This window comes from Syngnathus floridae, chromosome 4 (genome assembly GCF_059516105.1).
Source record: "Syngnathus floridae isolate MCC-2025c chromosome 4, RoL_Sflo_1.0, whole genome shotgun sequence".
In the NCBI taxonomy this organism is placed as follows: Eukaryota; Metazoa; Chordata; class Actinopteri; order Syngnathiformes; family Syngnathidae; genus Syngnathus; species Syngnathus floridae.
Window position 1 is genome coordinate 3,534,461 of NC_142416.1, and position 16,991 is coordinate 3,551,451.

A 16,991-nucleotide genomic window follows, 5' to 3' on the forward strand; every position below is an offset into this window, starting at 1 on the left:
GTGGGGTTTCTTTTTCTTCATCAATGTTTCTGTAATAGTTTTTAAATCCACTACATGGGTGATTGGCCCATGAGCTTTACCATTGCCCTATTTGCCAGCTTGACCTGTTACCACCTCTCACGACGGGGTCGTTAGGGTTGGATTTTGAGAGCCAACTCAAATTTGGCTATTTGTTTATTTATTATTTATTCATCACTCTTATTTATTCATTGATTGTGCCTTCTTGTTTGATTTTTCTTGTGTTGTTTAGTTGTATGTACATTGTGAAATATGTCTTGTCACCGTGGGATAGTGGGAACATAATTTCGATCTCTGTGTGTCTTGGCATGTGAAGAAATTGACAATAAAGCAGACTTTGACTTTGACTTTGCCTACAGTCAACCATGGTGGTGGGAGCGTCATGGTCTGGGGCTGTATGAGTGCTGCTGGCACTGGGGATTTACAGTTGATTGAGGGAACAATGAATGCCAACATGTACTGTGGAGTACTAAAGCAGAGCATGATCCCCCCCTCCGTAAACTGGGCCGCGGAGCAGTATTCCAACACGATAACGACCCCAAGCACACCTCCAAGACGCCCACTGTCTTCCTAAATAAGCTGAGGGTGAAGGTGATGGACTGGCAGAGCATGTCCCCAGACCTAAACCCTATTAAACATCTGTGGGGCATCCTCAAATGGAAGGTGGAGGAGCGCAAGTTCTCCAACATCCACCAGCTCTGTGATGTCATCATGGAAGAAGTTTCCAGCGGCGACCTGTGAAGCTCTTGTGAACTCTATGCCTAAAAAGGGTCACGGCGGTGCTGGAAAATAATGGTGGCCACACAAAATATTGACATTTGGGTCCAATTTTGATATTTTCAGTTGGGGTGTACTTACTTTAGTTGACAGCATTTTACAGATTAATTGCTGTATTTCGAGTTACTTTGAAGTAATATTACATTTACTTTGCTATCCAAGCTCTACAGTGACTACATAGCATTCTCAAAGTGTCATTTCTTCAGCGTTGTACGTGACAAGATATAATTAAAACATTGCACAAATGAGAGAGGTGTACTCACTTTTGTGAGATACTGTAAATGACATTAATTCAATTTAAATAAATCATTGAATTCATTTATTGAAATATTTTCAAATCCGTATTGCCCATCCCTTTTTGATAATTTTGCTCATTTATAAGAACAAATATTGCTTTTGTTAATTCAATGTTTGAGATTTGGTAATAATTTGACATGTTTTTTTGGTTTTATCTTCAGGATGGGGCAACCATGTGCAGACTCCCAAGGTGCATCCAAATGAGAAGCAGGCCATCCAGCAACAGTATGCAACGTTTCGACCCAACGTGCACAATTACAATGCCCCCATCCTCAAGAAAGGAGTTCTCGGAAACTTTGAACCCAAAGAACCTGAGCCTCTAGGTTTTCCGGGTGGCCTAGGAGAAGGAGCTAAGCCATTTGTTCTGGGCCCAGAATACAAAGAAGCCATCCATGCATCCATCAAAGAGTTTGGCTTCAACATGGTTGCGAGTGATATGATATCATTGGACAGGACCATTCGAGATATACGCCATGAAGAGTAAGTATTGTTACTCATTCTGTGTTTTTATGCTGCAATACTATTACAAACCCAAACTCCACTGAATTGGGATTGTTGAGTGAAAATATAATACCGTGATGTGCAAATTATTTCCAACCTATATTCAATTGAATCGGAGGGTGTATTCCAACTCCAGTCCACGGTCTCACTGGTAAATTATATTCAGAGGTGCTGGAGAGGACGGTTTGTCGACAGGTTGAATCTCAGATCCAGGAGAAGCAGTATGGATTTTGTCCTGGCCATGGAACGGTGGACCAGCCATGGTCATGGAACGCTGGACCAGCCCCACACCGTGAGCAGGGTTGTCGACAGTGCGTGGAAGTTAGCCCAACCACTCTACATGTGTTTTGTGGAATTGGAGAGAGAATTTGATCATGCCCCTTGTGGAGTTGCATGTGTGTGTGTTTTTTTGTGTGGGTGCGTTGTGCTTCAGGACGACAGGGTATCGAACCAATGGATAAAGGCAGTTTTAACCCTATTCAGACGAGGATATTTTTCCATAATAATGCTTATTTTCACTTTTTACGAACAACCATGCAACGCCAAATCAATTCTTAACATTGGGATTCATTGCTATTAATACAGGTGCAAGTACTGGCATTATGATGAAAGACTCCTGACCTCCAGTGTGGTGATAGTCTTCCATAATGAAGGCTGGTCTACCTTAATGAGAACCATCCACAGTGTCATCAAGAGGACTCCCAGGAAATACTTAGCTGAAATTGTCATGATAGATGATTTCAGCAATAAAGGTGGGTTTCCTTTCTCTAAAGTTTGATGCCCTGCCCACACCATATTGTATTTCAGATTTTTGTCTGCGTTATATGTGCCTCCCAATTTTCTCTTTCAAACGTTTTTTTTTTATTTTTCCACTCTAAGTGATACTGGAGAGCAATTTTTTTTTTTTTTTTATGACTTAAAAATACAAACTTTTTCACCAGGGCCGATGCGTTTGCCAAGTTTGGTGAATTGGGGTGCATGTGCATGTCCTCCTTGCACAGAAAAATGAAGATTTCCCCAAAAAAAAAAAAAAAAAAATGTAATGACCTCACAGAGGCCAGCTAATGGCTCAATGTTGCTATATAAAATAATGTATTGAAAAAAACGAACAATGCAATCACTGTCACAGAAATTATTAATCAAACACTGCATCTTCACGTTGGACATGGCGGCCACAAGCATAGCAGGTCAAGACAAGTCAATTTTATTTATGAAGCCCTCAATAACAAACATGTCTCAAAGGGCATGGCAGTTGACAATTATTCTCGATATCCCCTGGTCATAACTTCCAATAAAAACTAAAAAAAAAAAAACCTGATGGCACTACCGTGAGTGGCAGCCTCTCAGCAGTGTTTTCCCTTTTCTCTCTTTTTATCTTTCTTTCCCCATTTCTCCTTATCTGTAATGTGATGTGTGGCCACAGTCGTGGCCGTCCCAGGTTTGGCTGTCCACTCGGCGACGCTTGTTATGTGCAGATCAGCTCGGCACAGGCAGATATTTTTCCTGTGCCTGGCCGATGGCTGCATGGGTCGGTTGGGACCGGTGTGACTCAGCCGTCTCGCTCATCTGGACGATGTTGACCTGGGCCCTCATGCTTGTCGGATCCTGGTTTTGGCCGACCTTTATCGTGCCTGCCCCATGATGATAATGGACACCATCTGCATCTACCTCGCCTGAGTGCCCAGGACGCTGCCTGCACGTTTGCGTGTTTTGCAAGGTTTTGACGGATCGCAACCACGGTCCATCGGGTCGCACCGAATCGCTGAACTGCCTCTGCGTCAGTTCATGGGACCTATGGAGGCTTTTTTCGAAGTCAAGTCAAAGTCAGCTTTATTGTCAATTTCTCCACATGCCAAAGACACACAAAGAAACCGAAATTTTGTTCCCCCCTATCCCACGGTGACAAGACATGGCCCACAACAGACAAACAAGTAAACAAGTATAACAACATCGTGCTGAATAAATAATGAATAAATAACACAGTAAATAAATAAATAAATAAATAAGAGGAGCAAAAAAGCTACGCAGAAGGGGGTAGCGAGTTCAGGGTCCTAACAGCCTGGAGAAAGAAGCTGTTGGCGAGTCTGGTGGTGCGGGAGCGCAGGCTCCTGTACCTCTTCCCAGAGGGCAGAAGGTCAAACAAAGAGTGGGCCGGGAGACTCACATCTCTCGCAATCGAGGTTGCCTTGCGGGCGAGATGGGAGGTGTAAATGTCCTTCAGGGAGGGGAGCGAAGCACCAATAATCTTACCAGCCGTATTCACTATGCGCTGCAGGGCCTTCAAGTTCTGTTCAGTGCAGTTACCACCCCAGACAGCAATGCAACTGGTGAGGACGCTCTCAACGGTGCCACGGTAGAATGTAGACAGGACTGCTTGAGGAGCACATGCACGCCTGAGCTTCCGCAGGAAGTACAGGCGGCGCTGAGCTTTCTTTGCCAGTGATGAGGTGTTTGCGGACCAGGAGAGGTCCTCAATGATGTGCACCCCCAGGAACTTGGTGCAGCTCACCCTCTCCACCACAGCACCGTCGATGATCAGCGGCAGGTGTTTTGTGTGACCCTTCCGGAAGTCAACAACGATTTCCTTGGTCTTGTTGACGTTCAGCAGGAGGTTGTTGTCCCTGCACCACGTGGTCAGAAGGTCAACTTCCGACCTGTACCGAGTCTCGTCGCCCTTCGTGATGAGACCCACCAGAGTCGTGTCGTCAGCAAACTTCACTATGCGGTTGTCGCTGTAGGTCGCAGTGCAATCATGCGTTAGCAGGGTGAAGAGCAATGCACTGAGCACGCAGCCCTGGGGGGCCCCCGTGCTCAGGGTGATGCTGGCGGAGATTTTGTCGCCAACACGCACCACCTGAGGCCTCTGACAGAGGAAGTCCAGTAGCCAGTTGCAGAGGGAGGTACTGAGGCCCAGCTCGTCGAGTTTGCAGATGAGTCGCTGCGGCACAATGGTGTTGAAGGCAGAGCTGAAGTCCACAAACAGCAACCTCACAAATGAGTCCTTTCTCTCCAGGTGGGTGAGGGCCGAGTGGAGGGCAGAGCAGATGGCATCCTCAGAGGACCGCTTGGCACGGTACGCGAACTGGAAAGGGTCAATGGTCAGGGGGAGAAGGGATTTGATGTGCTCCATGACAAGCCGCTCAAAGCACTTCATGATGATGGGCGTCAGTGCCACGGAGCGGTAGTCATTGAAGCAGGACGGTGCAGGTTTCTTCAGCACAGGAACGATGGTGGCAGCCTTGAAACACGAGGGGACGATGGCCTACTGCAGGGAAACGTTAAAGATGTCCGTGAAGACAACCGACAGCTCCCCAGCGCAGTCCTTCAGCGCTCGACCCGGGATGTTGTCCGGGCCCGCCGCCTTACGGGTGTCAATAGCGGCAAGCGCCCTCCTCACACCGTCGGCAGAGAGGCGCAGGGGCTGCTCGTGTGGGGGGGGGAGTGTTCTTCAGCGGGCAAGTGCTGTTCTGGGCGTCGAAGCGAGCAAAGAAGCGGTTCAGATCGTTCAGCAGACGGAGGTCGCCCTCACAGCTCCTCGGCGCAGGCTTGTAGTCCGTGATGGTCTGAATGCCCCGCCAAAGGCTACGTGTGTCCTTGCTGTCCTTGAAGTGGGTGGAGACCTTGCACGAGAACGCCTTCTTCGCTTCTTTGATGCCTCGGGACAGGTCGGCCCTAGCTGTCCTCAAGCCAGCCTCATCCCCCGCTCTGAAAGCCTTGTCCCTGGCCCTCAGCAGTCTGAGGACAGCCCCTGTCAGCCACGGCTTCCAGTTCGCGCGAGTGACGACGGATTTCGAGCAAGTCACATCATCGATGCACTTCATGATGTAAGAGGTAACAGAGTCAGTATACTCCTCTATGTCCGTCCGATCGTTGTAGGTGGCTGCCTGCTTAAACAAGTCCCAGTCAGTGGTGTCGAAGCAGTCACGAAGTGTATCGGAGGCACCCTCAGGCCACACCCGAACCCGCCTCCGAACCGGCCTGGATGCCTTCACCAATTGTCTGTATGCGGGCAAAAGCAAAACGGTGAGATGGTCAGAAAGCCCAAGATGGGGGAGGGGGGTGGCTTTCAAAGCTCCCTTTTGCGCAGAGTAGACTAGGTCCAGGAAGCTGTCGCCACGTGTCGGAAAAGTAACATGCACGTGAAGCCTCGGGAAAACAGACTTCAGGTTGGCATGATTGAAGTCTCCAGCGAAGATGGATAAACCGTAAGGGTGCGCTGTCTGCTGTTCACTGACAGCCTGGTACAGTTCACCAAGCGCCGCAATCCTGTCGCCTTCGATGTTGGAGGGCAGGATGTATACCACGACTAGCAGAATCGCGGTAAATTCCCTCGGCAGGTAAAAAGGACGGCACTTGATGATCACAAACTCCGCAAGTGGCGAGCAGTGCTTACATACCACCACAGAGTCCCGGCACCATTCTTCTCGGATGTAGACGCATATTCCACCTCCTCGCGACTTTCCCCCTTGTACAATGGCACGGTCCCCCCGATAGCGTGTTTTGCGTGTTTTCGAGGGTTCTTCTGGATATTTGGGGTCGGGGGGTGTGTGCGGCGTACCTCAGGACCATTTATATTGTTTAGGCTTGTCACCAAGCCTGTCACCAGCCTGCAGTTACAGGTGTTGTATGTATCCTTTGCTACAGCTTTTTTTCATGATGCTTTGATGGTTTTTGTCTTGTCATATTTGTTCATTTTCTTTGATGGTGCCGTCGTGGCACCCTCCCAGCAGTGTTCTCTTTTCGCGGAACAAGTTTTTCTCTTTCATGTACGCTCTCGGGGGTGTGGACACTGTGGGATTTTCTTCTTTGGATACAACTTCTCCTCCAAACTCGACAAGTTGAGTTGTTACGAAATAGTTCTATTTTGGTTTCATTACACCATATGACATTCTCCCAATCCTCTTCTGGATCATCCAAATGCTCTCTCGCAAACTTCAGACGGGCCTGGACATGGACTGGCTTAAGCAGGGGGACACGTCTGGCACTGCAGGATTTGAGTCCCTGGCGAGGTAGTGTGGTACTGGTCGCCTTTGTTACTTTGGTCCCAGCTCTCTGCAGGTCATTCCCTAGGTCCCCCCAATGTGGTTCTGGGATTTTTGTTCACCGTTCTTGTGATCATTTTGAACCCACGGGGTGAGATTTTGCGTGGAGCCCCAAATCAAGGCCATTATTAACCAAATACAGTCAAACCTCGGTTTTCGACCACAATCCGTTCCAGAAGGCGGTTCGAGAAGTGAATCGGTCGAATTCTGAATCTATTTTTCCCATTACAAATAATGGAAATTTTTTTAATCAGTTCCAAGACGAACGCGCAACCGTAGCGCGCCTGCCGACCGTGCAACTGCACCGTGCTGGTCGCATTATTGTAACAGAGCCGTCGCTGAAATTTAGAAAATATTTTTACAGACCTGATGTACTTTCCAAAATTTAAGTGGACCTTAGTGCGCAGATAGCTTAATTTGGTCTGATCGCGCAACCGCAGCGTGCCGGGCGCTCACTGTCGCATTGCTTTAAGAGCATCTTTGTGTTTTAGGATGGCTTTACTGCTCCCACTTGCTTTCTTTGGAGGCATGATTAGGGGTTAATACAATTCTCAAAGTAACGAAAATACAATAACGAACGGAGTCAGTTGGCATCCGGGTCGCGCGGTCGGGTTTTCTCGGGTCCTTTCGGCTCATCTCGCGAGGTTCGACCTCCGAATTTTGTTCGACAACCGAAGCAAAAAAATCTCAAATTTTTCGTTCGAATTCCGATTTGTTCGAGAACCTGGATGTTCGAAAACCGAGGTTTGACTGTATTTGTTTTCCACCACAATTTGCAAATAAATTCTTTAAAAATCAGACAATGTGATTTTCTGGATTTTTTTTTTTTCATTGTGTCTCTCATAGTTGAAGTCTCCCTAAGATAAAAATTACAGGCATCTCTCATCATTTAAGTGGGAGAACTTGCATAATTGGTGGCTGACTAAATACTTTTTTGCTCCACTGTAGTTAATATGAATAAGGCTGACACTCTGTGACAACCCTCTCCGATTTAAAAAATGTGTCCCTTGAAAGCCTTACACAACTGGTTAGTGCGGCTAAACAGACAACTTGCTTAATCGACCCGCTTCCCGGCAAACTCATTAACAAACTATTTCAGATTTTAGGACCTTAAAAATTCTATTGATTTGCTCGTCTCTTCTGGCAGCGTGCCAACAGCCTTTAAAATCGCTATTATTCAACCATTAGTTAAGTGACCAAACCTCGACCCAAACTGTCTCAATAATCATATGCCAGTTTCAAATCTTCTGTTCATGGCAAAAATTCTCAAAAAAGCACACCAACTTAATCATTATATACCGTAATTTCTGGACTATAAGCCTCACGTGATTATAAGCTCCACGAGCAAAAATTAGGGGAAAATTTTGTTTTTTTTCATCAATAAGCCACACCGTACTAAAAGCAGCATGTGCACGCGAGTTATTTACAAAGAAAGACTGTACACAGAACCCCTTTTTAAAAGTTTTAATGACATACCTTAACATTTCTGTCTAAACAATGCCTCTGACGTGGCAGTAATACTGCAGCAACACGGAAGTAACACAGCACTAATAGGGCTAGATAAAAAAACATACTGGTAAAAGTCACTGAGATGCGGCGGTAACAAAGCAGCAACACGGTAGCACAGCACTATCAGGGCTGGTTTTAAAAAAACAAACCAGTAAAAGTCACTGAGAGCCGTCGTCTTCATCTTCCTCCTGTGCACTGAAACCATCGAAGTCTTCCTCCTCAGTGCTTCGCCACACACTTTATCAGTCTCTCTTTCATTGTTGCTTTTATGCATTTCTTCTAGCTTTTTCCATGATGAGGGTCTGTTCATGCTAATTTTATTCATGCACCAAGCACTAAACTACATTCAACTAGAGAGCTACACATATACCGTATTTTTCGGACTATAAATCACGTTTTTTTTCTTAGATCAAAAATCTGCCATGTAGTGAAACCACGATGAACAAACCGCGATGTAGCAAGGGATTACTGTAATTTGAACTGCAACTGACAACGTCAGCGGCGCGGCGCACACGCGGCATTGTTCACATAAAGGACGAAGATTTTGATCGATGGATTTAATGATTTGGAGTGACACAGATGGTTTGATAATATTGTTGTTTCTATAATAGGAATTTGATATATACTTTATATATCGTTATATGGGGCTGTGGAATAATTTGAACTGCGCCGACGTCAGCGGGGCGGCACACACGCGGCGTTGATTCCATAAAGGGCGATCAATGGATTTAATGATTTGGAGTGACGCAGATGGTTTGATAATATTGTTGTTTATATAATAGCATTTTATATATAATTTATATATCGTTATATAGGCCTGTGGAATAATTTGAACTGCAACTGACGACACACGCAGCATTGTTTACATAAAGGACGATCAATGGAATTAATGATTTGGAGTGACACAGATGGTTTGATAAAGGTGTTATTTATGTTATAGTTATTTGGATAACTGTTAATGTTACGTCAGGCCCGTTCTCAGCTCTTCTTTTGTGTTTATGTCACGTTAGCATACCGTATCATTTAGCCTGTTGTTGCTCGTTCATGTCTGTTCTTGGTGTTGGATTTTGTCGAATAAATTTCCCCCAAAATGCGACTTCTACTCCGGTGCGACTTATATATGTTTTTTTTCACTGAATTGTGCATTTTATAGCTGATGCGACATATATTCCGGAGCGACTTTTAGTCCGAAAAATACGGTAGCTCCAGCGTAGACATGACCGGGAAATAAGGAAAGAAAAGGGAGACGCAACAAGATACCAGCAACAATAGCCCAGTGCCCCCTAGTGACCGGAAGAAACCTCTACACTAGGGGTGTTTAAACATTTTGCAACGAGGGCCAGATTTGACAAAGTGAAGGGGCCTGGAGGCCAGTAGTTCTTTCTGACATTTTTTAACTACAAAAATTTTATGCAAATACACACTGTTATGAAACAATTTTCATTGTCACAATTGTCTTTACTTTTCAAATGACAAAATAACCAAATATAAGCCACTCAGGCAGATGTGAACAACTCAAAAAACACAAATTCTGCCTTTCATTCATACCTAAAGACTCAGATAACATTGTACAAACTGAATGAAATACCTTTAATTTACATGTGTTTAAAATTATTTTTGCCTCATGAATATATTAAACAGGAGTTGCAAAGTTGTTATTATTAAAACTTAAAACAAGTGAATTTTGCTCTTGTCATTCACAATATCTTCAGAAAGTAATAGTTTTTTTCATGGCCGCTTGGTAGCTTGCTTTAGTAATATATACTTTTGACTCACAGCCCCGCGTGAAGAAACGCTGTTGCGATGCCAGTTCAGCTTGGAGCTGCTTCACTTCATGAGCACGGTCACTCCCTGTTAGCTTGTCGTATGTGTTAGCATGTTTAGTCTGGTAGTGTCTCTTTAGGTTTAAATCCTTAAACAAGGCAACCGTCTCTTTACACACTAGACCAAGGGTCACCAACACGGTGCCCGCGGGCACCAGGTCGCCACTGAGGACCGCATGAGTCGTCTGCAGGACTGTTCCAAAGTTAGCTCAAATAGCGGTACTTGTCAGTGAGCTGCAACTATTTATTTTACAGTCAAACCTCGGTTTTCGAACGTCCTGGTTCTTGAACAAATCGGAATTCGAACAAAAAATTCGAGATTCTTTTGCTTCGGTTGTCCAACAAAATGAGCCGGGAGGAACCGAGAAAACCCGACCGTGTGGCCCGGATAACGGCTGACTCTGTTGTTACTGTATTTCCATTACTTTGATGATTGTATTAACCCCTAATCATGCCTCCAAAGAAAGTAAGTGGGAGCAGTAAAGCCATCTTAAAACACAAAGACGCTCTTAAAGCAATGCGACAGTGAGTCCCCGGCGCGCTACGGTTGCGCGATCGGACCAAATTAAGCTCCCTGCACACTGAGGTTCACTTAAATTTTCAAAAGTACATCAGGACTTCAAAAATATTTTCTAAATTCTAGCGACGGCTCTGTCACAATAATGCGACCAGTGCAGTGCAGTTGCACGGTCGGCGATGCGCTACTGTTGCGCGTTCGGCGGTGCGCTGCAATTGCGCGATCAGACAAAATTAAGCTCCCTGCGCACTTAGGTCTACTTAAATTTTGGAAAGTACATCAGGACTTTAAAAATATTTTCTAAATTTCAGCGACGGCTCTGTCACGATAATGCGACCAGCGCGGTGCAGTTGCGCGGTGGGCGACGCGCTACGGTTGTGCGTTTGGCGGTGCGCTGTAGTTGCGCGATCGGACAAATATGCACAAATGAAAAAATGCTTAAAAAAGGCGGGTTTTTTTTGTCTTGAAAGGTATTAAAAAATGTTCCATTATTTGTAATGGGAAAAATAGATTCGGAATTCGACTGATTCGCATCTTGAACTGCCTTCTAAAACGGATTATGGTCAAAAACCAAGGTTTGACTGTACTTTTGCTATTCTTGTTAAAATCACACTAACATGTGAACTGCAAATGACAATAATAACACATAGTGAAAGCCAAATTGAGCAAATTGACTATTTCAGAATTTATGTCAAACTGGTAGCCCTTTGCCTTAATCAGTACTCAGGAAGTAGCTCTCGGTTTAAGAAAGGTTGATGACCCATGCATTAGACAAACACAATTGGCTTGATATTCAGTGAAGAAATTCCCATCTCTCTTGAAAGCGATGGCCGTCAATGTCAACTTTCCTCGTTTTCTTTGCAGTTGGCATGGCAGAAATGAGCGAAGAGAGGTTTGCGGTACGGATGCAGACTGATAGTATTAAAGTGGTGCTGCCACCTTATAGTAAAACGAGGAATTATAGTTTCAAGTTTCATGATTTTTTTATTCAGTTTAACAGTGCAGGTGGGCCTTAAATAATACATTATAAGACCGAAGCTGCGGGCCGTATGAAATCTGACCGGGGGCCGGATTTGGCCCGCGGGCCGGACTTTGTACATGTCTGCTCTACACTGTAGTCTACAGTGCATGCATGAGCAGCTATAGTGCCTACGTTAAGTGCCAAATCGACTGCCTTTAACTTAAAAGCGGCATCGTATGCATTTCTTTTATCTCCCATAATGAGGGTTTGCGTATAAAAGCTTCCTTTCTTCAGTAATGTCCGTTTTGATCTCTTTCTGTCTCTTCTTTGTGTGAATTATACGGCACTATTTGCCTGGCGGATGGACATGGGATCAACACACCACTCTTCTCCCCAGTGGCCGTGTCACATATCCCTCCGCCCAGCAAAGCAGTGCTGCACAACAGCGGTTCACGGCCTTTTTACGAGTGTATACGTGTGTTAGTCATCACAAAAATTACGAAAAATCCATAGATTCGCCGCACCAGACGACAAGCCGCAGGGTTCAAAACTTGAGCAAAAAGTAGCGGCATATAGTCCGGAAGTTACGGTAGTTGCCCACAATTGATTTGAACCTTTTCAGTCTGTTTTTAGAGCTGACCTCTCTACTGAGACAACCCTTGCTAAATTGACTAATGATCGCCTAGCTATGACCTCAAACACTTCATCTGTACTATTATTACTGAAGCTTAGTGATGCATTTGACACTGTCGATCACAACATATTATTAGATCACCTTGAAATGTGCGTTGCTATTTTGGGGTCAGCACTCTCCTGGTTTATTTCTTATCTCTCATAGAGAACCTACCGCGTTGTCTATGGCAACACGACTTCTGAACTTAATAATGTTACATGTGGGGTCCCGCAGACAAACCTATACAGGTTAGTATTTACATGCTTCCGCTTGGAGACAATATATGTAAATATAACATTAGTTTTCAATGTAATGCAGATGACACCCAATTATATATGCCGTTAGAAATGACAAATCTACAGGATTGCTGCAATCTTGAGATGTGTCTCGCTGAGATTAAACAATGGACGTCTCTCAATTTCCTACTTCTTGACCCAGATAAAACCGAGATGTTGATAATTACAACTGAGGGCATCTTCCTGCAGCTCTTCATTTTGAATATGGACATCTAGTTTACTTTTTCTTTGGATTTTTTTGTATCGTGTGTTCAATGTTGCTCACTGCATCCATTGCAGCCTGGTCGTCTTGTAAGGGGGATCCTCATCTGCGGTCCTTTCTCAAGGTTTCTCCTTTCCAGTTGGGGTTTGGTGAGTTCTCCTGGGAGTTAAGATCAGGGAATGTTGAGAATAATTGTGAACTGTGGCGATGTGTACCCCTTTGAGACATGTTTGTAATTAAGGGCAATACTGGACTTGACTTCACTTCACTACCGGCTCTCCATTTTGGGATGCAAAGTAAAAACTTGACAGATCGCTTGCCAAAATACAGATGGGCGTCAAGAGCAAAAATCTTTCAAACAGTTAATCATGCTCTTTGTTTAGATATCTGAATACCAAGTCCAAAGGGATTTTTGGAAGCCCTCTAAACATACACTGTCTTATGTCAAAAATTGAATTTTTATGCCTTACGGAGACATGGATGTGTGCTACAGCTTCTCGCGATCGGGGAAAAGGAAAGGGTGGTGGTGTTTTGATTTATGTTAGAGCATTCCAAGCCAAGAAGTGGGCACTAGCCATCTCCTCAAATGTCCTTCTTTGTCCTCGTTGTTAGAGATTTGCTCACTCAAACAATATTTTGCATGAACCACACGGGAGACAAGCAAGTTCTTTTAGACACCTGCAGGTGGAGAGTTCACTCACTCCAGAATGAAGTCTGAACCCTCGTTCCTGCGATGGGATATTTATTAAGAGAAACAGAGTGGGGGTTTGGGTACACTGGCTAAAGCCCTTGTCCTCTAGTCTAAACATGTCAGGGGATGTTTTACGACCTTGTGATAAGGAGGACAAGGTAAGGTATTTATTACCTGTTGCATTCCAACATAATCCTATGATAAAGATAACCTGGAAAACCCTAACATCTCCCTCCTGATTTATCATATGAGTATGTCACCCCAAACAACAAAGACAAGTAAAAAAAAAACACATATATATGTATAATGAAGAAAGAAGAATAGGAAAAATAAAAAACAACAAACAATGATAGCAACACTTTCCAGTGAAGATGAGGCAGTACCTCAACACCCCAGATCAAACTTATTGTGTAAGCGAAAAACCTGCTGGCCAGATGTTATTAGCAGGAAAATTCTTACACGGCCCCGTTGCCACAGGCGACCAGAATGCTATCATTAAAAAAAAGAAAAAGAAAAACAAAGAAACAGTACATCAGCGTATCCATTACTTGCGAAGCATATTTGATGGTCAAATCAACAAGTTTCCGTAATACATGCTCAACAGAACAGCATCTACGCAATCCACATCTCATTATCATTATCACATCTGTCACGTCTAAGAAGTTGTATATGTGCTCGCGTTTTCGTCAGCTGATGATGTTCTAGTCTGTAGGTGAGGTCTGTTACACACTGGCGCACACACTCGTGTCCAGTTGGCAGGCAGCATCGGACTACTCTTGTGACCACAAACCCATGATCCGTACTGAACAGGCACGTGCACTCATAGGATGCAGGTGAGGCAGTGCCTCTGAACTTCTGGATGAAGTAGGTCCCGTCCGATGGTGCAGCCATGTCGGTAGTAGAGCCCTTACACCTTGAAAACGGCTCTCTCATCCTGGCACACAGCGGTGATGTCCAAAACTCCCATCCAGTTTCCTCCTGGAGAGCAGTCGTCGTTAATGCATTTGTGGGTGCTGCAACCTTGGATGCAACATGTGTAGTCAGCAAGACTTGGAATGGTCCCTCCTGTCGTGGCTGGCCCAGTTCCTTCTTTTGATGACTTTGATGTAGACCCAGTCTCCTGGATTGATGGGGTTGTCGACCTGTGAGGAGGAAAGATCAGGCAGCAGTAAATTTGTCTTTGACACAGTTTGAGCGTCCTGATCATATAATCTGCCAAGGACTGTTCTTTATCTGTTGTTTGCAACTCTCGTCGTCAATTGTACTGCCCATTTAACTGGCAAATAGGAATGTTTGCGGGAAGAGTTTGAACACTTCCTAATGATTCCTTTTAACCAAAAACTATTTATGACAGGGGCGTTCCCATTTATTGCCTCCTAGTTTAAAAGAGATTGTCTTACCCATGCTTTCTTTCTCCTCACACGCTCGCACCCACACAGAGTGTGAACACACACACACACACACATCTGCATGCACACATACACAAAACGGCATACAAAGTTCAGACGAACGACAACAAGACTGTCACAATTTTACAGAGATTACTCACAAACAGAACACAGACAAAGGGATTCTAATCCATCTCTCATGTAGCTTCTTTTGATAGAATCTCCTATCGGTAACTGTATAGCAGACGTTTTAGCATATAATCCCATACTCTGCTCTCTCACTTCTACTTTTTCCTGTCGGTGCAGTCGTAGGTGGCCCCTATTGCAGTCATTGTCTTGTTAACTGTCGCCGTGTGACTCCTATGCATGATTGTGTGAATGTCAAAAATTGAATGTACCTAACTTTCTGACCATCAGACCTCCACTGTGGTACAAAAAACCTTACTGTTGTATTGAGTAGGTACATTGAGCAACCTAGCTCCCTCCTGACTGCCAAATGTCCTGTTCTAAAAGTTATATAACTCGACCTCTACGTCTTAAGCTTGATGAGCCAAAACACCAGATCTTGCTCTTGTTTCCTACCGTTTTAGCCTATTTGTTTTATCCAAATCCGTTCAATCTCTGATTATAATGCTTTTCTCTGGAGCCCTACGTATTTTTCAAATTTTTATTTATTTGTTTATCAAATCTCCTCAGTTCTGTCAAACTCAGTGCACAATGAATCTCCCTTCCACTTTGAACCAAGCTTCACTAAATTTGGTAACGCCGTACCAAGGAGTGCGATTTGGTTGTCGGACACTCCAAGTCCATATCTTTTTGCCGCACGTCACCCTCTCAAGTGGGTGTTCTTTTGTTGTTGCTTCAGAGCGACCCCATCCATCATTCTTGAATGAGTCCATTGTTCAAATGAGTCAATTTTCATCATTGTGAGTTCCTCCGCTTTTCACTGTCTTTTCTCGTCCCCGAGGATGTTGTCTGTCCTCCGGAGTGTACTTGTCCCCCTCCAAGCACAGGAGTCTTTTCTTGTCCCTTGCCAAAGGTCAAAGGTGCTTCAGAGCCAGGCACCATTTTGTAGTTGTTCACGGCTGCAGGCGAAGACTCGGATTGGCTTTCAGGGACCCTGACACTGAGAATGACAGGCTGGGACGTCAAACTTGTAAGACTATCTCCAAATGTAGCTGCTTCCATCAGTTTGCTGGTAACGTTTGTTTACCAAACTTCAAATTCTTCTAATAACAGCGGTCTCGTTTTTATATCGTAAATCCTGCAACTCATCCTATTTTTTTTTTTTTTTTTTAGCTACATTTTATCTATAGTTCCAATTTAATCGGACAGTATGTTGTCTTCACTATCGTTATTGAAAATCAACTCATCGAGGTCTGCTTTCCACATCAAGCCCTGATCTGTATGTCTTGACCTCTCACATGTTATTGTCATGCTTGCTCAAAAATGTGACCTAGAGTATGGTGCTGTGAATTCTCAATATCCCCAATGAAATTGGATCCCACCTCGTAGTTCTTATTGTTCTCATGTTCCTGTTAGCCTGCAATTGTCCAAATCAAAAATGTTTTCTTTTAACTGTCTTTCTTTTGAACCTCTAAATCTCTCGTGTTGCTAACCTATCTACACCAGAACGAAAATTTTTTTACCACAGTTTAACACCAAATGTATTCGAAAATTAATTGTCATAAAGTGTTGTATTATTACTATCTTCCAATATCTGTCCTACGCACTCCCTCCTTTTGAGGCTTGGCAACGCCCATGCCTCACACCTTGACAAACTTTTTGGGAGAATGCGTTCTGTACTACATATGATTCCATCATCATTTAATTTGACTTCCTTTCCAAAACGCTTCTCAATTTCTCAGTTCACACATCTTCTACATGTGTTACTGGTTCTCCAGTTTTTTTCTAGTTAATTATCAATCCAAAAGCTACGTGTTTCTTTCTAACATTCAACCTGCTCAAAATCACTCTTTCATCAAAGTCGCTCTACTAATTTTCTATAGTAGTCGCCAACGACTTCAACCATTCAACCTTTCATTCAGGCAATCATCCATCAATGCTCATCATATGCATCTCACACAGTCTCCAAAAAGGAGTCATACTATCACATTGGTCCCAATTCATCCAAGCTCACCACACAACATTCATATATCATTTTCAACTCAGGTTTCCTGGTAGAACAATCCACCAGTCCAAAAAAAACTTAACTAAACCAAACAACTGGCAAATTAATCTGAATTTTTTCTTTGTTTTTAAATTTGAAGAACTCAATCTCTCAGATTTAGCTTGC

At 44.1% G+C, this 16,991-nt stretch overlaps 1 protein-coding gene across 5 annotated transcripts in view; it reads left to right on the forward strand.

Moving 5' to 3' along the window:
- The window catches only part of galnt7 (UDP-N-acetyl-alpha-D-galactosamine: polypeptide N-acetylgalactosaminyltransferase 7), a 288,442-nt gene that overhangs the window by 45,030 nt on the left and 226,421 nt on the right, over positions 1-16,991 (forward strand). For all 5 annotated transcript variants that reach the window (XM_088372323.1, XM_088372324.1, XM_088372325.1 and 2 more), the window contains 2 exons: positions 1,254-1,572; positions 2,179-2,345. In XM_088372323.1, the coding sequence (XP_088228449.1) occupies positions 1,254-1,572; positions 2,179-2,345 (486 nt within the window). The remainder of the gene's footprint in view (positions 1-1,253; positions 1,573-2,178; positions 2,346-16,991) is intronic.